This window comes from Periplaneta americana, chromosome 15, assembly GCF_040183065.1.
Source record: "Periplaneta americana isolate PAMFEO1 chromosome 15, P.americana_PAMFEO1_priV1, whole genome shotgun sequence".
NCBI lineage: Eukaryota > Metazoa > Arthropoda > Insecta > Blattodea > Blattidae > Periplaneta > Periplaneta americana.
The window spans coordinates 80,143,307-80,168,597 of NC_091131.1; the positions used below are offsets into that span (position 1 = coordinate 80,143,307).

The 25,291-nt window shown below is 33.0% G+C and overlaps 1 protein-coding gene across 5 annotated transcripts in view; it reads left to right on the forward strand.

Moving 5' to 3' along the window:
- Mvl (solute carrier family member malvolio) overlaps positions 1-24,601 on the forward strand; it is a 38,519-nt gene extending 13,918 nt beyond the window's left edge. For 3 of the 5 annotated variants that reach the window (XM_069847704.1, XM_069847705.1, XM_069847706.1), the window contains exons 6-13: positions 1,802-1,957; positions 2,898-3,056; positions 3,299-3,346; positions 4,214-4,372; positions 8,787-9,010; positions 13,378-13,588; positions 15,432-15,499; positions 20,055-24,601. In XM_069847704.1, the coding sequence (XP_069703805.1) occupies positions 1,802-1,957; positions 2,898-3,056; positions 3,299-3,346; positions 4,214-4,372; positions 8,787-9,010; positions 13,378-13,588; positions 15,432-15,499; positions 20,055-20,109 (1,080 nt within the window). In that variant the 3' untranslated portion in view covers positions 20,110-24,601. Of the gene's footprint in view, positions 1-1,801; positions 1,958-2,897; positions 3,057-3,298; positions 3,347-4,213; positions 4,373-8,786; positions 9,011-13,377; positions 13,589-15,431; positions 15,500-18,292; positions 18,540-20,054 lie in introns of all 5 variants that reach the window. The other 2 variants (XR_011336170.1, XR_011336171.1) reach the window with 2 other exon arrangements.
- Positions 24,602-25,291: the final 690 nt, after the last annotated feature.

Below are 25,291 nucleotides of genomic sequence, written 5' to 3' on the forward strand. Positions count from 1 at the left end.
ATCCTTATGCTAGGTCTACAGAAAATTAAAGAATATCAACCTAATTTATGAGCAGTACACAATTTATAATACGAGTATATTATATCATGCCACGACTATAATATTAACTGTCCGTTATAATGGACGATTGGCTCTTGAAGGTTAAACTTATCTGAAATAGTTAAAAAATGCAGATATCGTATTTACCATTCGAAACATAAGTATATCATAAAAATCATCACTAGCTGTACAATATAAATGGCTTGTAGGTCTATACCTTTTTCTGATCAAGCCAATCCAGCAATATGACTATTCTATACGGGGTTCTGCTTCTTACACTCATTATAAGTGAATTAAAACCATCCATAAAGGTACCCCAGTTGCACCCTGTGCGAAATAATGCTGATCTAAGCCACATACAATCTTCTGCATGAGCTACAGAAGATTTCACAGCACTTTTGACTGTCATGCTCTGGTTGGCCGAATTTATAAAAATTACCCTCCTGACCCACTAATAGGAAAATTAAAAAAGAAAAGACATGCTGATTTAAGATTGTTAACCTGTTTTGTTGATGTCGGGATCATCGCTGGATGGCTCCCTGATTACATGTTTCATATTTCAATAATTATATTTATTCACCTTGATTACACACTTTGAACACTTTACATCATGTAGGAATATACCAGTAGTTAATATAACCACTTTCATGTGTTGTAAACTAAGGTGTAATTATGTATTGACTAATTTCAGCTTACGTCAGTCATCATAACTAGTCAGAACTAGTATATTAACTATATTCCTAAGCAATTTATGTTTAGTTTGAGCACAACTATAATGTGTAACTTATACAATCAAGTTATTCTTGTAAAAAAGTCATATTGAATTAATTAAATGTAAGACAATATCACAAATATCTTACTGAATTAACCACAAGTTTTTTTAAAAGTAATTTATCTGTAATGAAGACTGAATTAATACCATTCAGTCTTTCCAACCCTAAACCTCCTCTCACTGGCAATAATATGATTGGAAACCGCCACTTATATCAATAGATGTAGTCATTCTACTTACACTAATAAAAACGTAGGCCTATTAATACAATATGATCCTGCAAAAACGACGATTAGTGTAATTTAGACGATTAGTGTAATTTCGACGATAATCGAATTTAATGATTAGTAGAAACAACCGAGTTTCCCCTTCTCCCTTCCTCATCATCATCATCACTCAGTCCAGACACTACACTTACACGAACACTTACACATACACTCACCCTAGTACACGAAATAACTCTCCACAGATACACATCATGTACAGTATGACCTGCCGAAGTGGTGTACAACTGGAAAATGGATCACAGTTCTGCCATCTATCCGCAGTATGCAGAACCCGAATCACGCAAGTGAAGTGGGTGGGCATTGGTTACACATACACACACAGAAACAATAATTTAAGACGGAGATTATTATTACAATGTTTTCTTTTATTATGGTACCGTAATGTTACTTTTAATTTTCCTCTTTTAAGTTTCTTAAAGCAATCAAGCTTGTTGGATATACATTCAATTGTACGCACATGTGCATCTGAATATGTAATTATGCCTGAGTCCCCATCATGTGCATGAATCTCTTTTGACGACATTTGGTATCAAAGAATGTCAAGAATGGATTAAGGTAACTCTTTCAGCTTCCTTTTGAAACATGGCTTGAGAGAGGAATTATACCCCTAAATATAATTTTTCTCAATACCTCTTACTCGAAAATCAGAATCTGAATTGAAACTTGAACTGTTTTTTTGTAACATGTGTTTATTGACTTACAGTACGTGGTGGCGTCTCCTGATCAAGGTCAGGTTATGAAAGGAATGTTCTTCCCTTGGTGTGAAAATTGTGACAGTACAGCATTGCTCCAAGCTGTTGGAATAATTGGAGCTGTTATTATGCCTCATAACCTGTACCTGCATTCTGCTCTGGTCAAGGTAAGGAGTATATATATTTATATCACTTCCATTAATTCGTTAATTGATATAATGTAATGAAACATTTTTATACACTGAACAATTTTGCCACAAGTAAAGTCAACAAGAGGAGTACTGGTGTGCAATGTAAATTTAATTTACTTTCATTAATTTTACATAGAAAATATACACAAGGGCAACTTTTTATTCTTCTAGTTCGTTTTGTTGTTAATTACTGTAATGATGATGATGATGATGATGATGATGATGATGATGATGATGATGATGATGATAATAATAATAATAATAATAATAATAATAATAATAATAATAATAATAATAATAATAATAGTAATAATTCGATTTACCAGTACGACATATTTTTGCCAACAATAATTGTTCCTCTGAACCAAGAATGTTTTACAAGCTACAATTTTTCAGCATCACAAAATGTTCTGTTTATGTATGAAAGTTCGTCAGTTTTTATTTCCAGTACTATATAAAAGAAAGTTGTTATTTTTGTCTTTGCTCAAACGCAAAAAAGTGTGTAATTTATAGCACAAATAACAAAATTATGTAGGTAGTTGGTATAATGAGAATAAGATAACTTGAAATGATACTAGTAATGAGTGAGTTAAATCAATCAAAACTTGTTAAAATATTTTGGAAATCTGTTAAGAGTTGCATAACAAAATTAGAAATAAAATTTAATTTATGTTCATTTTATCGTATATGTACACTTCAAAATTATTTATCAATTTCTTGTAATGTATGTCTTGAGGCTTTCCCGGCGTTTGATGTAGAATAAGTCTTCTCGGGTTCTCCAAGCTTGGAAGCAAATCTCCAACTCACCTGGCTGATAACCCGAGAGGACTTATTCTATTTTTCTTGGAACTTCATTATTGTCATTATGTTTAAATTGTTCTTTATCCATTTAACATACTTTTCTTTTCTTCCGCAGTCACGAGATGTGGATAGAAGGAAGTCAGAAAAAATTAGTGAGGCCAATTATTATTTCTTCATTGAGTCATGTATTGCTTTGTTTTGTTCCTTCATCATCAATGTTTTTGTGGTGTCAGTTTTTGCATATGGACTATTTGAAAAGACCAACAGAGAAGTAGTAAGTATTTTTTTCATAATTCGCTTGAAAGAAAGCATTTATTTGATGTATGGCCATTATTAGTACCGGTACCTAAAAGTTGTCATTATTCACTGTAAATATGAAATACTGTATAGCATAGCATGTTGACAGAAGGGTTTCGTGTCCTAACATTTAAGAAACTTCGTCATGTATTCACATTCTGAGTTACTTTTAAACTGTTTTCATGATGTGTAATTTATAAAATTTGTTTTGTTTTTCAGTATGAAATGTGTATCGAGAAAAATTCTACATTCAGTTCTGTGTTTCCTGTAAGTACTTTTAAAATGACTACTATGAACTAAAAATATGTTTTAAATGTATTTCAATGTTGAGTTATATTTTCCAGCGTATAAAACGCACCTTTGTTCTTTGCAAATAGGCCTGAAAGACCGAGTGCATCTTATACTCAGATACTGAGTTTGTGAATGGGTCAAAGCTTTATAGGATGCTGTGAAAACTGAGACAATGGTTAAATCATTTAAAAAGTGTGTTGTTAGTAATGGACTGGATGGTACAGAGGATAATTTGTTGTATGAGGACTCAGTTCTAATGTAGAAGAGGTTTCAAGGGACTCTTCGTAGATTCTAATGTAGAAGAGGTTTCAAGGGACTCTTCGTAGATTCTAATGTAGAAGAGGTTTCAAGGGACTCTTCGTTTAGCTTTGGAGATGAATTTCTGGGTTTTGATGAGAAGATTAAAATGTATTCATTCCTAGTTAGATTTGATGAAAGTAGACCTACCTATTACTTATAATTGAAATAATGTAAATTCATTATGTTTGTCCTTTTGTGTTTTAGTCAGTTATGTCCCTTCTAAATTCTTTACATTCATTAGAATCCTAGAATGTGACAAGAGCTCACACCAATCAGCACCATAAACATTAATATATAACTGCCATTTGTGGCTTATTACTTATTGGTTCTGTATATTTCATAAATGCTGATTTTCTAGTGGTATCAAGTCTGTAGCTTTAGACTGTTTTTTTTTATTATTCCAATGTGAAGATGTCATATCTTTCCCATTTCTAAAGAAATTTAATATATTGAAATGACGTGATCCTTGCCCACAGTTGTGCTGGTTTTCTTATACATGACTGTTGATAAAAAATTCTTAAATATTCCATATTTTAATTGCAGAATAATACTGACGCAGTTGAGGCAGACATCTACAAAGGTGGAATTTTTTTGGGCTGTGCATTTGGGGCAGCTGCTATGTACATCTGGGGTGTTGGAATTTTGGCAGCAGGACAATCAAGTACCATGACAGGCACATATGCAGGACAATTTGCAATGGAGGTAAGTCTGCATTTACCTATAAACTCCCACTACTGTGTTGAAAATTGTCTCTATAAACATATTGTCTCCAATACTTTTGAGAACAAATATTTTGTATTATTCTTTTTATAAGACATGAGAAAGTTGACAAATAGTTAATTTTTTATAAAATAAATACAGTGCAAGCTTACAGATGTAAAGACACCACAAAAGAGAAAAGAAAGATACAATTGGTGATTACGATTATAACGAACAAATAACTATTTCCTGATGATTAAAAGAAGAGGTTGTTTATAATAATTATAAACAACCTCTATAATTATTATTATTCTTTTTATAAGACATGAGAAAGTTGACAAATAGTTAATTTTTTATAAAATAAATACAGTGCAAGCTTACAGATGTAAAGACACCACAAAAGAGAAAAGAAAGATACAATTGGTGATTACGATTATAACGAACAAATAACTATTTCCTGATGATTAAAAGAAGAGGTTGTTTATAATAATTATAAACAACCTCTATAATTATTATAAATAGGAGTCTTTCCCTAATCTTTGAAGTTAAGTGGATACAGAGTTTGTGCAATGAGCCAATGACTTGAAGAGTAGTGGCATGTGCTTTACAATGAAAACAGACGACACCCGCATCAAGAGTAGGGCTTTGTTGTGTATTACAAAATAATAAACACAATCTTTGCTGTAAAATTTTAACTTAAAATATTACTGATTAAGAAGCACTACTCTTAATGAAATGTTTAAGGCTATATTATAATAATCTTTGCTATAAAATTTTAACTTAAAATACTGATATAACTGTAACAGGTACTGCTCTTAATGAAATGTTTAGCTTGGTATATTACAATAATGTTTACTGTAAAATTTAACCTAAAATACTGGTACTACTACAGTGCGTACATAGCTCGGCTAGAACCTTAGGTCAGGTCACCAGTCCACAGCCCATAGAAAGTCTTATGAGAGCTTTGTATTGTACCCACTTCTAAAAATATCTGGTTATTAGTTTTATATTAGAGTGACATATAATAAGATACATGTCAAGCAGTGTATTCTACAGAACGGTCCGGCCGAGCTACGAACGCACTGTATAACACAGGTACTACCCATGTGTACGAGTGTACTTTTCAATAAAATGTTTAAAGTACTGGGTATTCAGTTCAAAGTGTGTCGTGGCTCGCTGTATGCCGTCATGTGGTTAGTCGATGAGCCTAGAGAATTCAATCTTCCTACACTTCCGCAGAGGTGTATAACCTATGTGTCAGAGAAGTTGCCTAGCAAGTACGGCATTCATTCTGAAGAATATGTACGGTAACACCGGTAGTGGCAGGAATGTGAACTGTTTGGAAACATGTACTCAGGTGGGTTTTTTTCTTACTGTCGGGATATGGGGAGAGGGTTAAGACGATTACTTATGTATTTGTTGACATTAACTTCGACAGACCACATGGACACGGAGCATTTGATTTGTATTTTGGAATGTTGCCGTACGCAACCGATGATAACAAATACCCTGCGTACGACTTGGCCGCGCAAAACACAGTTTGAAAGAGGTTATGGTAGCACACAGACAGTACAGACCACCATCTGTTGCTACGACGTTCAAGTTATACCGTACACGTTCTCAAGTTCAGATTGAATGCCTTGATTAATAAGAAACTTCTCTGACATAAAAGCTGAAACTCGCTTCAGATCTCTGACTCACAACACTTTGAAATGAACACCCAGTAGTTGTTCTCAGCTTTATTAAAAGGAAGATTGGCATGCACCATCATTTCGTGCAAATCTCCTTAAGATTCGTCCGCTGAATTATTAGTTGAAGGTAGATCATCAGACTCACTTATTTCTATGAATTTGAAAGAGAAAGAGAGAGAGAGAGAGAGAGAGATTTTCTCTGCTCACTTTTGTACTGTCGTACTTGATTTAGACATCTATATTTCAACTAGTAGTACTGTACATAATATCATAAACATTGCTAAGCTGAAGTATACTGTACTGGTACCTATGACCTTGTATTGCGCATTATTTATTGTGATTGTCTCTACTGTATTGTATACCCTATGCACAGTTATGGGACTAAGCAAACGGGCTTTATTTATAATACAGTATTAAGTTACACAAGGTTTTTAAAATGTAAATTAAATTTTGGAATTATAAAACCCCTCGTTCCTAACATGCCAATATTTATTTTAGAAGTGAAATGCAATTAAATTGTTTTATCTCATGAAGTTTTATGTTGTTCTTAAGAAGGTATGTTGTTAATACTCTTCGTTATAATTAATCGAAAAAGAGCAAGAGTATTGATCAAAAATATCTCGTACGTTTTTGCGATAGTTCTTCTTATACTCCGTATAATATTATTACAGTAAATATTATTGTTCAATAGACAGCACAAACAGAAAACAGTGCACGTCTGAATTTGAAGAGAAACTAAGCCTATCTTTGTTTGCAGCTAGGGACTTCAGAGCATTATGTTACGTATTGGAGACTGGATAGTAATACTCTGTTTAATCTTAAAGTGATAACATGCCAACCAGATGACATACGAATTCCGTTCTTGTACAGTCAGTTTCAGAATTTTTAGCTCTAACAAATGAAACAGTTTAAAATTCAACCCTGTGAGTGCAAGAAAAAAAGTAATACACGCTGCATTAGCGAGACTTTGTGATGATTTAACTATTCAACACCACCTCACGATCATTGGCTAGTTGACATAGACTGGCTTCAATTAACTCTGCCTTATGTGCCTTCTAATTCTGAAAGCGCTCTAGTAGCGAAATTTTATGTCTAGTCCTGTTATTACTCAGTTTTCAAGTCTTGTTAACAGGTGTAATTTCAATAATGATATGACCTCTGATAAGAATGAGAATAAGTCGATTCATAATCTCCCTGATCCAGATCCATTTACGTATAGTGAATGTGCCAAATATACATTTATGTACACAAATGGAAAATGATTATCACTGAAGCTAAAAGTAATTAGGAAGAGCTAAAGACTTGAATAATTTCAAGGAAAAATTGTTCCGGGGCCATATATCGAACTTGGGACCTTTGGATGAGCGCACCAATGCTCTACCGACTGAGCTATCCAGGAACTGTACCAGACACCGGCTCAGTTTTTCCCTTTTATATGCACATACCTCAAGTGGGCTGACAAGACTCAAAGACCCAACATTGAGTGCACATAAATTCTTTGTGACGTGAATTGTGGTTTTCTGTTAACGAACAATGATGTATATTATGCATATCTGGCTTTCAGGTGTGAAGCTGACTTGAATAATTTCAAGGGAAAAATTGTTCCGATACCTGGTAGCTAAAGTCTTAATTGTCAAGCATTCTGCTTTATAAACCAACCTATTACAGTATAATAAACAGGTACCTGTGCTATTAAAATAATAAATACATGTATAAGTAAATAAATAATCGTTAAACTTTTTTTCCTGTTACTTGAGCTGTAACTTGCTTGTTTTGTTACGCTTATTAAAACTTTTGGAGAATGTGACATTATCATTTAACCCTGAATTGAAAACTTTGCCGCAGCTTAATAATTTGATGGCCTTTCATGAAGGAGACTCGGTTCGATCCCTAAGAGATTTTATGTATTGAAGAAAGTAATTTTTGGGTAGATTTTATTCTGGGTAGGATACCTCGATGCCATCACCATTTCAATACACTTCTTCGTCGATATAGGAGAGAGTCATGTTCACCTACTTAGATATAACACATGGAGCAAGTAATCTGGTCTTGGTAGAGCATGAAAGTTGAGGAATATTATGGACAGGAAAACACTGATAATATGGGAATGGGTATTTAAGAATTGCTAATTTATTGTAAAAAGTGAATATGACGCAACGTTAATACAAATTAATTTTACTTGCTAGAATACTTTATATCTATCTATAAAATACAGTAAGAAATAAATGAATGAATGTATGAAAGAATGAATAAAGGGATGACTCAATTAATAAATAAATAAATACATAAATAAATAAGTAAGCTAAGTAAACAAATAAATAAAAACATAAGTAAGTAATAAATAAATATTACCTTAAACTTCCCAGCAATATCCTTAATATTTGTGCCGTATTCTAGGCGTTGAGTAATATTTACTTTGTCAAAAATACTTAGACGTGAACGTGTTTGTGACATGATGCCTTGCCAGTATGCGGGGACTTGGATTCTCGTCACAATAGACCACGTTGTACTGTTTTCTGCTTTCTTTACACTCAAACCCATTCTACTAAGTTGGCGGAGCAGTGTATAACTATATTGTCATTTCATCATGTCTGAATAACTTCTCTACTTTTAAAATATTTAAAGGAGATGTTAAGTAAAGTAACAGTATTAGTGATAATAACAGTAAATGGATAATAAGATTCGTCTTTGAAGAATTTTTATATTGAAAAATGTTTTGATTTCAGGGATTCCTAAACCTTCAATGGCCAAGATGGAAGCGAGTACTATTCACTCGAACAATTGCCATTGTGCCAATATTTCTTGTGGCATTCTTCTTAGATATTAATAACCTAACTGGCATGAATGACGTGTTAAATGCTGTAATGAGTGTGCAGCTGCCATTTGCGACAATACCAACAATTGCCTTCACGAGTAATTCACAAATAATGGGCGAATTTGTCAATGGACTGTAAGTAAAATTTGTGATACAAGTTTTTACTACTTAAGAAACTTCTGTATCTTTTTTTTGTGTGTGTGTGTGTTTTTTTTTTTTTTTCTAAAAACATATGGGGCATAAGTTCAGGTATGTATTTCCCACATGTAGACAATCAAAATAGTTCATTACAACATGTGTCCGGAAATGCTTTATTTCCGAGTTATGGCCTTCACAACATTGAAATTTACCGGAATGTTTTTCTTTCCGCAGGTTGTTGCCGTCAAAGGAGACATTAAGAGGGCACTCTGACAGTTCATTCCGAGGCGAAGGTTACATTCAGTGTTGTGTAGGCGTTAGACTGTGCGACATGTATTCAAATCAAGAGCTGGCAGAGATACACTTCATGTACGGTAAGGCAGACGGCAATGCTGCGCTGGCTCGTCGTTTGTACCAGGAGAGATACCCACAGCGACAATGTCCAGATCGGAAGACATTTGTACGTCTCCATTACCATGTGTGCGAGTATGGAAAATTTAACTCTCCTGGTTTGGGAAGGGGACGACCAAGATCTACAACTCCAGAAGTACAGGAGGAGATTCTGGAGGCTGTGAACATGACTCCTTCTATCAGCACACGTAGAGTAGCGTTGCAAGTCAATGTTCCTCATACGACTGTCTGGAGACTGTTGAAAGAGTATCAATTGTGCCTGATTTGGAATCCCTTTGGAATCGAATTGTGGCATGTTCTGAGGACATAGGCCTACGCAATACTCCTGGAGTTTGGGATCGTGTTCGCAGGTCAATGAGACATCGATGTGAGGTCTGTATTCAAGCAGGAGGTGGACATTTTGAACATCTTCTGTAATGACAACAACCTGCGGAAAGAAAAACGTTCCGGTGAATTTCAATGTTGTGAAGGCCATAACTCGGAAATGAAGCATTTCCGGACACATGTTGTAATGAACTATTTTGATTGTCTACATGTGGGAAATACATACCTGAAATTATGCCCCGTATTTTTTAAACACTCTATATATATATATACTTTTCGTGTAATACATATATACACACACTTTTCGTGCAATACCTTGTATTTAAGTTAGCTTATTTAATGAGATGCTTAGAGAACTATTAATCGGTAATGCTGTCTTTAAACTATCCGAAACTTGCAACTGATAAGGGTGTGATAGGCTTATTGAAGGGACACTGTGCACTTACAAAAACGTGAAGGTGGTAGTAACACCTATAAGTGCAGGGTTATTGGGCAAGAAGAACCCATTTGAAGTGTAACATAGTCTTGAAGAGATACTGATTGTTCTGTAACAGAAATATATAGCTGTGGTCTGATCTAACCTTTTTCTAGTTCTGTTCTGATCATTGGTACATATTTTTACTGACTATTACACTCTTACTACGTCATACTACTTTTGACCAATAAAACGGTACGAAAGGACGTATTTCAACCAATCATGGCTGCTTATAGCACAATTTTATCGCGTCCCTAGCATTTGTTTCTTTGTTTGCCAACATTTGAAACTGCGCTGGTCTGGACGTCAAAAATATATATAAAATTACAAACCACTCCAGTCGACGCACAGCAGTTTCAAATATGACTCGCATTGGCATTCAAGAACAAGAATTAATAAAAATCACTGATCATACCTATGCATCTTCAGAAATCCGATTTACAAATAATTGAAGAGCACCATTCGGAAATCCTGAATAAGTTGAATACACCATGTAGGCCTAAATCAACGAGTTCCACTTCTATTATGCACACGCCCAATATAACATCAATTGAACCACCAACCACATTCAAATTTGAAAATTGTACATTCAATAATTATTCCTTTTAAAATTATTCATTCGGAAATCCTGAATAAGTTGAATACACCATGTAGGCCTAAATCAACGAGTTCCACTTCTATTACGCACACGTCCAATATAACATCAATTGAACCACCAACCACATTCAGATTTGAAAATTGTACATTCAATAATTATTTCATTCGGAAATCCTGAATAAGATGAATACACCATGTAGGCCTAAATCAACGAGTTCCACTTTACGCACACGTCAGTTGAACCACCAACCACATTCAAATTTGAAAATTGTACATTCAATAATTATTCCTTTTAAAATTATTCATGTTTATTTTTTATGTCATCGTCGTTAATTAAAACTTTTCTAACATTTGTGTATATTAGTTAGGTTATGTTATAGCTTCTGCTCTGAGAGGATAAAAAGAACTTCTGCTATATGATATTATGGATAGTCACGTATCAGAGATTGTTTAATATTAAGATTTATTGAATAGTAATCATTACAGTGTCTGTACTGTCTTCGCGCTACGAGTTGGCGCAGGGAGTAGATAGGCGGGACGGGGGAACTTCACGCTACACTCTGACCTGAAAACTTCAGTCCACTTACTTGGCTACACGGGAACGGAGTCAGACATAAAAGATTCCGCATCTTCGGTGCTGTCGCTATGACTATCATTATCACATTTTTCAAAATTTCTGGAGTATGATCTGTCCATGATAATCGTCTGTTAATGTTCCAGCCGTGTATATTAATTCGAATCTCTCAACAAAGCCATTAGCCCCACCGCCCCATCCTGATGGACAACAATGAGTGTTCTGGACACATTTGTGGTAGTCAAAACTCCCGTAACATTTTTATTGTGCCAGCACTTGGGAAACGTTAAATTGGTAGGCCTATCTATCCGCATTTCGTCCAGATACAAATCGGTTTTTCCACTTTCCTAAGCTTTCTTATTTGCTGTAGATATCTTCACGTATTCTAATTTACAGTGTTTTCCTCAATTTTTTTTGCTGCACACTTCTTCCACCTGAAATCCTTTTTCTTCAGTATTCGTCTTAATGTTGTCTTTCATTTCAAATCAATTTTCTCTTGTAAAAGGGTAGACGTTTGTTGCAGCTTGGTACTATTTTTTTTACTTGTTATTTAACGACACTGTAATAACTACTAGCTTCTTCAGTGTCGATTGAATTGATGATGGCGAGATGGTATTTGGCGAAATGAAACCAAGGATTCGCCATAGATTACCTGACATTCGCCTTCCGCTTGGGAAAACCTCGGAAAAAACCCAACCAGGTAGTCAGCGCAAACTGGAATCGAACTCACTCCCGAGCACAACTGCAGATCAGCAGGCAAACGTGCTACCTCCTGAGCTACACCGGTGGCCCTCTTTCTTTTTCAAATAAAAATTCTCAATTATATCTTTTTTGTCAATCTCCCGTTGAAGTCATCTACATTTGCGTTTCGGTAGTCTGGACGTTTACATTTTTTTTCTCCCTCAGGTGTCGACAACGCACTTTCTTCTGTGCAGTCTTTCATTTCATTCCTTATACGCTGTATTGTTCTTGTGGATAGATTAGAGTACTTTTCTACCTTTGCTGTAGGTTTCGTAAGAGGAATGCAAAGGCACTGTTGTTCTTTTTCTCCATCACAGAATTATTTTGCACTTCTAATAATATTCCTTTCTTCGCTATAGATTGTCAATCCTTTTTTCCTCTTTGTCGACATATTTACAATAAACAAAAAACTGCTATAAACCTAAATAACAGTATACAACAGGGGCGTATTTTGCGGGCTACCGGCGGTAGCCCAAGGAAATTACAAAAGAAAAAGTTTATAATATAACATAATGTAATAATTTTGTATTATTAGTTTTACCATAGTAATTAAAATTAAAGTAATTGTTAGATATATTTTGTGTAATAATAGGGTCAGCGGTAGCCCAAACCCTTTAACCAGTATACGCCACTGGTATACAATAACATAAATTCTATTAACTATATTATTATCAACACTATTAACACGAAAAGCAAAGGATAACTAAAGCAATACAAGATTTGTGGTATACTGAAAACAATTGTCTTGTTGAAACTAATAAAACACTACAGTAAAAACCCCACTATTATTTTCACAAAGTCGCAAAGATTCATAGACACGTGTAGTAGATGTTTATGAAACAGGAATATTGCAGTGAACAGCGTGGTGCGCATGCGCGACTGTTTCCCCTCCGCCCCGTCTAAGTACTTCAGCCGCCTTCTCCTGGCGTGACAACAGTATAAAGACACTACTGCCATCTAGCATGCATCTAGCGTAATATTTGTAATGTTGAGATGGTACTATAATACATTTGAAGACAGTTGTATTTTCGTAAGTCAATTAATATTTTATTGTATTGGAGTACTTCGTTACTTCTAATCTTTATATACTTTCTTCTAATCGTGTTCCACTCGCAGATTTATCAATAAAATCAAAACGTCTAGTGAGATTACTGTTGAAAAATGCGCTGTTGTATGAAGAGTGATTAACGGATGTAGCTATTTCTTCACACTATAAAATAATATATTCTATTTCTATTCCAGAGGAAACCGAGTGGTATCCATAGCTCTGTCTGCACTGGTTATAGCAATCAACATATTTTTCGTTACCCACTCAGTGATTTATGAGATGCCTCCACATTGGGCATTATATTTGTTTATAGGATTGTATGGTATAGGATACATACTATTATGTATTTATCTGTTATTGCATATGGCAGTCAGTATGGGTAACTCAAGACTTAGTGAATATAGGGTAAGTGATTTCAATTTTAAATACTTTCTTTCTTTATATCCATATTTCTAATGCTTATGATGATAACGAATATTTTGTCATCTATCAATGACATCAAAAAATTTCTAAACATATTTAGACTCCAGGCTTATCGTTGTGCAGACTCTTGCTTCATCTCCAGTATTGACTGGAATGATACTTGCGAAGGACAAGATTACAGATGGAGTTCTTCTGTTTCCTCAACCTATAAAAAATTCATTCCATAAATACACTCAGTTTCACCAATGGCAGTTTAATAAAAATTATTTGTATAGGTTATATGTAGTCTTTCACATTCGACTATTTATTCTGTAACGGGAAATGTAACATTCATATTTCAAAATTATAAATAAAATCAAAATGAGAAGAAAATTTGTCCACGCTTTAATGAGTTTGATTTTCTTCTTTCTAGAATTTTTAATAAGTACAATGATGTAAAAAATATAATAAATATTATGACGCATTGTGATAGAAAGTCCACGCCTGTAGAGTAACAGTTAGTGCAACTGGCCGCGAAACCAGGTGGCCTGGGTTCAATTCCTGGTTGGGGTAAGTTACCTGGTTGAGGTTTTTTCCGGGGTTTTACAAGAAAATAGGAAAAACCAGAAATACGTAGCTTTCTGTATCAACGTAATATTGAATTTAATGCCTTACTTGTTTTTCTGTGCAAGCTGGTCACTATTTTAATTCAAGATCCAAATTTTGGATTTACAATGCAGCAGTTTAACGGGTACGTTTTAACATAAAACATGTCTTGTATCTTTGAACACTGGCTTTATTTTCTGTATTATATGTCATTATTTTAAGTATTCAGTTTAATTTTTTGTCGCTAAAATGACTATTGCCTGATATGAAAATACAGTATTTATATCTTGTTTAGATTTGAGATAATTTTGGTCTTGTAATTACAGAGATTAACTTAATAATGCTAAATTGGACGAGTAAGATCATTACTTTCGCATTATTCAAAGTATATATATAAATTAGAAAGTATTAAGATGTTACATAAATCTATTTCGAAATTACAAGCATAAAGTGCCAAAGTACATGTTTTCAGTATTTTGGGCTTGTCTATACTCTGTCTACTGGGCGCCATAAAGCATTAGCTATTTTATAATCTTGGTATTCATTATTGTAGAATTATTTTCAAGCATATTGTTATCCCTGTAATTTGGACAGTAATGGTACTTCATTTGAAACCCTTAGCTCAACAAATGCAAAGTTTCGATATGCTAAAAAAATTTTAATCATAATCTTCCAAAAGAAATAGTCTAGGGTAACACTGCAGTGTTTCTGGCTTATAATAATAATAATTATTGCCTGTTAAAGGAAATATTCCACAAACAAAACATAATTATTATGAAGTTGTAACTTCATAATAATTATGTGTTTTGAAACATATTAATATCTGATAAGCCATTTAAAAGTACTTACTTCTATTTTGGTGACTATTTATTAATTCTAAAGATTCCAATACATAATTACCTGTACTTTTATTTATTATTTTCCTAAACGTCATAAAATAAGAAAAAGTAGCGAACATATTTTCTGATGTTTCAATCAATTTTATGATTTATTCAATAATGAATTGTGTTGTATAAAAGACTATGGACAATTTATATTGACTGTCATTAAATATCAGACTGAAACAAATCTCAAGATCTAGAATAGCCATTGGAAATTGCATAATGAACTCAGTACTAAATATATGACAGCCTGTTTTACAGAAATTTATCTTTACTACTAATTATTCAGTTTTTGAAGTGATGTTCTAAAATGATACATTTCTTAATCTCTCATAATTATTTTAAATTTTCTATTACAGTTCGTATCCAAATATATAAGTTGTCCACATGCAACAGACTTTGGCCTGACTACACCGAACTTTTCCAGGTAAGATATTCTACTTTAAGGGCTAAAAAAAGCTTCTCTTTTTATTCTATAACAATGCTTAGCTTTTGCTTTTACAAAATCTACGAATTCCTTCTGTTATCTGCTACCGTTGTGCAAATTACTGTCCTGTAGTTTTCCAGTATCTAGCTTTTGTGCATTGTCATCGCATTTGGTGGTTGGTTAGCCAAGCTTGTATGTTGATCTAACAGATATCACTGCAAAATACAGAAGACTTTGTTCTCAGCTGAAAAAACACAAATGGAAATATAACAGTTGATTTTTTATTCAGGCACCAAGTACGCCTGCCATGACCTGTATTATGGTCTTCATTTTTATAAACACATTTACTCCTCTTGAACTAAGTTATTGCCATAACTAAATTTTTCTGTGTACTGAAACTGTTAGTCATTGTCAATGCACTTCCTAATAAATACTCATTTATTTTGTTTAGCTCGTTATTTGACGTGATCTTCTCCAGGAATTTTCCTATCAATGGCAAGGCATATTTACTTAATGTGACAAATGTGTAGATAGATACATTAGGCCTTTTATGTATATGTGTGCCCTGAGTTTACAGACCAATTGTGCTTGCTTTAGCTTTATCAGATGTCGAATCATTAGTGGAATAATGGCAGAGGAAAGGAGACTATCCGTAGACAACCTAGTCTAGAAAAATTCCACTTGGATTCATTGGGTTTGCAACCTGCGTAATTGACGTAGAAAGTCTGTGCTCGGCTGCTCAGCTAACTGTGCTTCATATTTTAGACTTACTGGTACGATTAATGTTCATGTGTTTAGTTGACCATTATTACTGTAATACTAGCTTCTAGATTGCAGACGTAAATTCAACAATCTTAAGCTGACTCTTAGAATAGAAGATTATTTTAGGCATATTTCCTTCGTGTTTTCTCTAAAGAATTGCATTGCTGGATATCTTTATGTTGAGGAGAAAAGGCGATTGTATGGAATTCGAAATGTAATCTGTGAAAACTTACATAATATTTTATTATTATTAAATTTAATATATTTCTTAGTCATTTGTAACATTGTAAAATTTACCTAAAATTTGTTACTAGTTTGATAATAATAAAAACCGTTTTTAATTTATGCAACTAACTTATACTTCACATCTCAGGATAGCTTTTAGATAAATATAAATTACGTATGGTTATTCGAGTAATTTAGTCTCTGTATGATGCTTTTCAATTATTTTCTGTAAGTTTTTCATACAATACTAGTACATTCAGATAAACCAAACATAGGGATAAAAATGTTGAAGTTTCATAATGGACTTATATAACATAAGGCAAGATAAAATTCTTTTCTCTGTGTATTTGCTGGCTGAACAGTCTACCAAAGTGAGATGACGATGTTTTGTAAAAACGAAATAAGTTTGGCAAAATATGGAAATAATCCCCCCCCCCCCCACCCACAAATTCTAGAAATTTAGTTTCTTAGACAAGAATTATTTAGATCTTAAATATTGTATACCGTACTTAATATAATAAATTCACTATTTTTATGTCTTAATATAGCATATGATATCTCTTTTTAGAACTGATTTTAAATAATGGACATCGTTTGTATAATACATAGCCTACATATGCCTGAAGTAACGAACCATTTGCAACTAGTCATTGCATATAGATGTCTTTTAGTCCAACAGTGTATTTATATTGTGGCTGTTTTGTAATGTAGTAGTATGCTGTGTCTTTTGGCAACCCTTACTGAAGGGCAGCTACCCTTGTGAGATTTATATAGCTTTGTAGTGTTTCTTTAAATAACATATTTCATTGTTCCCATGATTTAAGTTCAGAAACATGATGAATCTTAAAATACAGCAAAGCTATATTAATTAATCTTTAAATTAATATAAAAACTGTACCATCGTGTACCCTACCTGATTCATATGATGCCAAGTGAAAGGGTCTCCAGTGTCTATACTTCTCCACAGAATATATTGCGCCATAATACAGGAATCTATGGCTATGATATCTCTGGGGAGATGTTACAATATAGTAGTTTTACATTGATTTCTAAACTGGTAACATGAAAAATAATGATAATATACTTAGAAAGCAACCAGAAGAGGAGTACATCATCTTAATTTCTTTGTTAATTTAGGACACACTAAAATAAAACTTTACAATGAATAGACTCCTGAATTGTGTCAGCTTAACCGACACCCATTTTCAATTTTTACACTTATACTACTAGTACAGCAGTGAGTACTGTTACACATAAAAGCCTTGGACAAGTGAGATTTTTAATCGACATATCTCTATTCTTTTCTACTAGAGGCCTAGAGAGCTATCGTGGTGATTCTGTCATTAAAAGTTGAGAACTGAATACTGGCGATCCTGGATATAGAACTTTCCTTTGTTCATCTTTATTCATGAAAATAAGATTTTATATGCAGTAAGTCTATTATATGGGACTTGGCACTACTGACCCTTTATCTAGTGTGACTGTATATTAATAATATTGAAAATAATTTAACTCATTTGAAAAGCTTGAACATCGATACTGTAAAAGTAACCAAATTGTTATTTTACGCTCTATTTTATAATATTCGTGCAAACAACTTCAGAATTTACATTCACTACCTGGAACTGACCTATATTTTCATTATGCACTTTTTGTCCTATGAATAGAATGTTGTCTTCGTTTTTAAAAGTACACTTTCTGCTTATTTTCAGAATGCTGCCTCATCTGTTGAGTCTATTCTTTGATAACTATGTATTGGGGTTCCTCCTATCCTGTTAACTTTCTCTACTTTTCTTATTCTTTTAGTTACACACGAGAGGATTTTTGAATACATTAACAGCATGAAAAAATTGTAAAATGTGTGAACCAAAGTGAATATTTTTCAACACCATTTACAGCTGATTAACTTATAAACTTTTTTTTGATAACCCATGACAAAGTATTTGTGCCAAAGGAAATGTATCAGTGAGAGAAAACTGAAAGATTATGAACAATGTAAATGGAACAAAAATGGAAGTCATTTAATTTCATCCAACTTGGAAGCAATGGTATGGTATGTATAATCCATATGAATGGTAATGAAAGTGTCTTTTTTTTGTATTTGTTTTTGTAACAGATGTTTTTAGATGTAAGCAGGGCTGCCATTGTGCCTGTGACTTCCGCATACTTTATAGGAATTTGGTTCTGAATGTGTAGAACTTGTTTTCTATGTTTGTGTGTTGGTAATACTCTTCTAAGCATGCACTCTATTTTCAAAAGTCAATAATAATTGCAAAATAATATTAATACAGTAAATAGGTCAATAAACATGCATGAAATAAGCTTCAAACGTCAGATTTAGCACTAATGATTTTAGCAGATCATCACTTCAGCACTGTAAACTTTCATATATTGATTTTCATTTCTGTGTTAGCTTGAGTAAGATATTAAGCTTACATAATTATTTATTTTCCAAACTTGGAAAATGCTTTCTTTTGCATTCTAATTGCAAGATATGATTTACTATATTGCTAGCACATTCTTGTTATTGTTGTTATATTTTTGTTTTTTTGTTATTATTACTTTTTGTCCATTTTTGTTTCTGTTATTTAATGGTAGTGTTCTTTACAGCAAATCCAGTAAAACTGGGTTCAATTCCCAGCAGGGAAATGAAAGTTTACTTTCTCCCTTGAAAGAAGAGTACCTAGTGTTTTCTTTATTTTGTGTTTGTCCTGTGTTATCTTAAGCCACGACTTTGCGTCATTCTGGTCAATGTTGGTTCAAATCTTTAAAGGTATGTTCATGGTTGAGGGTAATTCTACTTATGATTATTATTTACTGGTACTGTCACTACCGCCACCATGTTTTCTAATTCATAAAGTGCTTAGTTTGTGTATTAGAATTTTACTATCGCTTGTGTTTGAAAGACTAAGGGAAAATATAATGACAGACATATCTTAACAATTTTTGTAGAAACTTTTCTTTTTAGTCATAGTGTGATATAATTACAGGCATCCTGAAAGTGTTTTGAGAAAAAGCATTAACGCTTGCTTTTAGTTTTGGCTTTTTAAATGTCATTTAAGAATTTTGCAGTTCAAATTTTGGATACCAGTCCATTTTAAGTCAAGGACTATATTTGTTTTACATGATTTATTACATAAGATGCAATTAGTTCATTAGTAAGTTATTTAAATCACTAGCATAGGTTAGCCTTCCAGTATATGCTGCAGTGGATTCGCAGCTTGGAATTGCTGATAACAATATAATCTCAATCTAGAAACTAACCTTGGCCACAACTGTGAAGTGCAGGGACAAACGCCGAACCTTTGCTAGAATTTTAAGTAATTTCACTATAGTTGCATACTTGTGTTTAGCATTGAAATGTGTTTTGACAGCCCAGATCCTATAGGTCATAAGTGCACATTTATATTTTTACTTGGGAAAAAAGGGCAAAGAATGACTTGTGTAAATAAATAATTTAGAAGCTTCCTGACTAGCAGATATGGTTCATTCATTCTTCACATATAACATGTTTTGTATTTATCAAGTGTGCTACAAGATATACTAAAATACTTTCTTATATTTGTAGCAGTATATCAACATTCACGATACAAGAAGCTGGAATGGAAATACAAAAGAAATAGCTCTAGGCCTCTACCTTTGTGAGATGGAACTACGGTCACAATCTAACAAGTGTGACTTCAAGCTTTACCAAATACTCAACATGAAATGCAAATACTATCGTCAGAAGGGGCCAGCATTTATTTAAAACGTATGGAAGATGGTTGAGTCAGTAAGGCAAGAGAGAAAGCATTTTCTACATTTCTTTCCAGTAGATGTAATTTTATTTATATGAAGTGTATTGCATTTCACGACAAACAGCAACGTTATACATTGTGAAGGGAGAAGGAAAAGCAAACTACGTTTGTAATTCTACTTGAATGTATCATATATGGTTCCTTCATTATTTCAAACAGTATTTTAAACATAAAATAGTTTACTTTATACATATTTTGCCTATGTTAACTATTTTTATTCCTAAATATTGTTTCTCTTAAGAGGCTACAAATCATACTTTTCTCGTATTTTTAAAGCAGTACTTCTGATATTTTAAAAATTTAAACCCTACAGCACATCACGATGTCAGGCTGTTGATATCCATTACTGCCACTACATTAATTTTAATAATTCGTTAGTATGATTGTCATAATCGATATTTGCAATATATAAACCAATCTAGGAATATCTACATGGAGACCTGAAGAAATTAACATAGGTATCAAAGTGAAATTTGAGAACTACAGAAGGTTCCATATTCTAACACACTTCTGTGAAAGTGAACGACAGTCGACTGTCGTGCTATACCTATGCATATCACAAATGCTTGCCATATAAACCTAGCTTACATTCCATTTTCATGAATACCGGTACTGTAAGATTTAAAAATACTGGCAATATATTTTAAAAAGCGAATATAAACGCATTCTGCATAAAATCCCGAAGTATTGTATAGACTGATTATAAACATTTTCCTAAGATGAAAAATTATATTTAAGATAAAGTGAAATTCTGCTTCATAGATGCGTGCAAAATACTACTGTGATATCAGTTTTTTTCAGTTATTGTTTAAGAAAAAAATGATGTATAATGATATTATTTTAGTTCAAATTGTTCTATTTGCATTGTTCACGCAGATTATTTTATAAATTGTTACGAAAGTTTATTAATGAACTACTGTTTCAGTAAATGTATTTAAATTTGACATGAAAGACGAAATCGTCAAATATCTAATTCACTCGAAGTTTGGAAATTCTCGAAAGTCCGGTTATCTTGAGTTCACAGTCGAATAGGTTCCACATGAATATGCTAACTTTGACAAACGAAGGTAAGGAAAGTTATTTTAGATGTAGGATTATTATACATGATGAAGATTAATTATTTTTTACTGATTGTTCATGGTGTTATAAATCGATTAGTGCTGTGATATAATTTTTTTAGCCATAGCTTTAAATCAAAATATGTAGTATAATATAATTAACAAGTGGGGATTGTCTTAGTATATGAGGTTTATGTTTTGAATATGTTATAGGCTGCATAGGAATACAATTTTATCAAGTTACTTTTTTTCTCCTTAAGGCCAAATAAAATCCGTCCCCATCCACCACTGTGCATAAGTTCTGAATGTAAGAGTGCTGTGATAAAAGTTCTGAACTAGTCCAAGATAACTGATATACAGTATGTGTAAATAAAGCATAATGTTTGAGAAAACGTCTAACAAGAACTTTTAACAGGTTTATGAAGAATGGTAGAGCTATGTACAAGTGTTGAGATCTTAAATTTTGTCATGAAATTAGGATTTATCATCCTAATGCAATGCAGCCTTTTCCCCAGACAATATTAGGTACTGTATCTATCCGTGAATGTATGGAATTTTTGTTGTGCTACCATATATGGTATTTAAAGAGTAATGACAACTTTACTGTGAAAGATGGAAGGGGGAATGATTCTACAATGCCCAAAGTTGTGAAAAAGGAAGCATTTTTCCTCTTGCATTTTACATTTATTCGGATAGAATAGTTATTGATTTTATATATCAATTTTGTCTGAAAGCAAATGAGTGGCAGTTTTCTAAAAGATTAAGTGAAAATTTTTACAACAATAATCCCTATGTTAATTATATGTCTTAGCGTAATATTTTCATTCCCCTTTTTAAACAACTGTTCTTTCTTTCCTTTCATCCACTATTAAACATCAACATTGTTTCATCTTCGGTAAATTTGGACAAATGTGCAGCTAACAGTGAAACAAATCGAATTTAACACCTTAATTTTGTCCTATTAAGTTCAGGTATTCAAGCAATTTAAACAGCTAAAGGGGTTTGTTATGATTACTATCTTGCTGACGAATATCGGGTATCTGATAATTTAATGTAAACACTTTTATTTGTGATATATAAATGGCGTATAACATAATTTCATGTACATACAGTATTTCAGACAAGAACTGTCAATTGGTCTCCTCGATAAAAACGGAATTTGGATATTTAACACGATTTACGAATGCAACCAGTTTTGAAATGTATCCAGAATTACAGATTAAATTGGGAACATTATGTCGAGAGAATGAAAACGATAGAATTTCACATTAAAATAGTTTTCAAATGGTAGAAGTTTAGAAACAATATATTAATGTTATTACAAACCATATAGCCTAAGACATGGTCTGATGTTGATGACTATTATTATATAATCACATTAACGCAAAAACAGTAATATGAAAATTTACCCATCTGACAATCATGGCTCATAACTACTGAAGAAAAACGTAACATGAAAATCATTTTATATCATTTTCAGAAATTCTTCCTTATCTTTTCCTTTTTTCTTTCTTCTCTCTCCCATCCCTAACCATACAAAGAAAGACATAAAAAGAGAACATCTTAATAATTATTATGAACCCCTTCCATCTTCTGAATGTAACACGTATATTATATTAGATCTGTTTCAGGGGTAGGAGCCCCTAATAGATCTGTGATATTGAAGCAACTGGTACTTGAAGAAAAGATCTGTTCAAGGGCTAAGTTCCTTAATAGATCTAGCAATATTAGTGCAGTGTAAGAGGATGATCTGTTCTAGAGGTAGAAGCCTCTAATAGATCTGATAAAACTTACAACTCGCAGTTGTTAAGTGCAATGTTTTAGATGATCTGCTCCAGGAGTAGAAGCTCCTGAGAGATCAATCTGGTTATGATGTAATTAAATTTTACAAGTGCATTCAAATCTTAGAATTTCTCGATAATTCTGGTGTACAGATATAAGGAAGGGTCATGATCTGTTCCAGGAGTAGGAGCTCCTAATAGATCTGTAAATATACTACAAACTGTATTTGTTAATTACTAAGTCCTTGTAATATTGTTTTATCAGCTGAAATTTAAGAGAGATTTTGTCATTGCTGCACATATTTTTGCTAACAGAAATTAAGCTGTAATGTGCTTTAGTGTTATATATCATTGTATGTTTGTGAAAAAATTAACTATGTGCCTGCTCATGGGACGGGGTGGGGTTCAAAGTCTGAATGATAATTGTTAGGGTGACCTGATTATAAAATTATGGGAAAGAGAAATGAAAGTGAAATATTAAGCATGAAGTAATTAGCAAAATATTTTTTTTACTTGGTTATTTAATGACGTTATATCAACTACGAGGTTATTTAGCGTCGATGGGATTGGTAATAGTGAGATGATATTTGGCTAGGATTCTCCGTAGTTTACCTGACATTTGCCTTATGGTTTGGGAAAACCTCGGAAAAAACCCAACCAGGTAATCAACTCAAGAGGGAATCAAACTCTCACCCAAACGCAATCGACCTGACTCATTCTCAGCTCACAAAGTGAAAGGTGATTTCTACAGTATTAGCACTTGTCAGGAGCCTAACAGGACAGTGACTGCAAGGACAGGGTCTCCTTCCACTTTTGATTTCAGTATATTAGAACTTACTTGGTAGTCCACAGGGGCATTTCACTTAGATGACAAAGAAAGGAAAAGTTTTTATGGGTTGTCACCTTTCTCGATTTGTTTAAAGCTGCTTGTTTATCTTTGCACGTAAGATCTAAATTTATGAATCTAAAATAGATAACAAATTGATGAATACGTATTATTGGAGAAAAAGCTCTAAAATTATTGGCATCACTCTCAAAGTATATACAGGTATACATTCTTAACCAACACCACTAGAAATGATACACTTTATTTGGAGAGAGAAAAAAAAATATTAAAGAAAAAATCAGGTCACCTCAACTTATTTTAAATGAGGTTTTGAAAGGGGTATGGAGAAACGCTTGTGGGACTCAAATTGTAGTGTGTGGCTGTTGAATAGAAAGAAAATAAACCATATGAATGATAACTTTAATCATATCTTGCTACAGTGGTATTTTGATTATATTCCTACATATTACTATGAACTAGCTGAATAAAACGTTCCATAAATGTGGTTTTTATTTTTTTCTTTCATTTCATCAGCCACTCACATAATCCATGGCTTAATCATAGGGTGAAAGAAATTGGTGCTTTTGATTGGTTAATTATTATAGTTTAAAAGGCAGCTTGTAGTCTGATCAATAAATTATATCTTTACTGAAGGGGACTACATTGATTTATTTCGTTCCATTCCCTTTCCTACATCTAAGGCTCGAGTTCTCATTCTCTGTGGGTTATAAAAAAAAATCCGAATCCAAAACATAAGCATACTTTGTCATGTTTTGTATAGTTTTGCAGCAGTTTGATTCTTCATCACGTTTCAAATATAATTTACTGTGTGTTCAAATAAAAAGACAAAGTCTTCATTTTTTTCATTATACTGGTACACAGAAGTTGTTTAACATGAAAAAATAACGCATTTGTTGATACAGAATAACAAAACTTTTTTCGACTACCCATAACTACATGAATATGATGGCACATACCTTTTAGTTTTAATGATAAAGCTAAATCCGATATAGTTGCTCTATAACAACACAGCTAGTTCTCAGAACAGTGGAAAAGTGTGATAGTTTAATGGTTGAAGATTCCAATATCATGATCTTTCCCTTCACAAATATGCCTTTGAATGTAAACACAATTCGAAGATAGTGTTAAGACAGTATCTCTCAAAGTAAGACACTGCATTCAGAAAAGCAATATTTCTGTTCCTCCATTATTTTAAACTTATAAGAAACACATCTAATACATTTACTACGATAATTCTAAACGCAGAACAACTAAAAAAAATCTAAGCAAGTATCAAACTAAGAACCTTCCCACTACACATTCAGCACTCAAACTCTGAACTA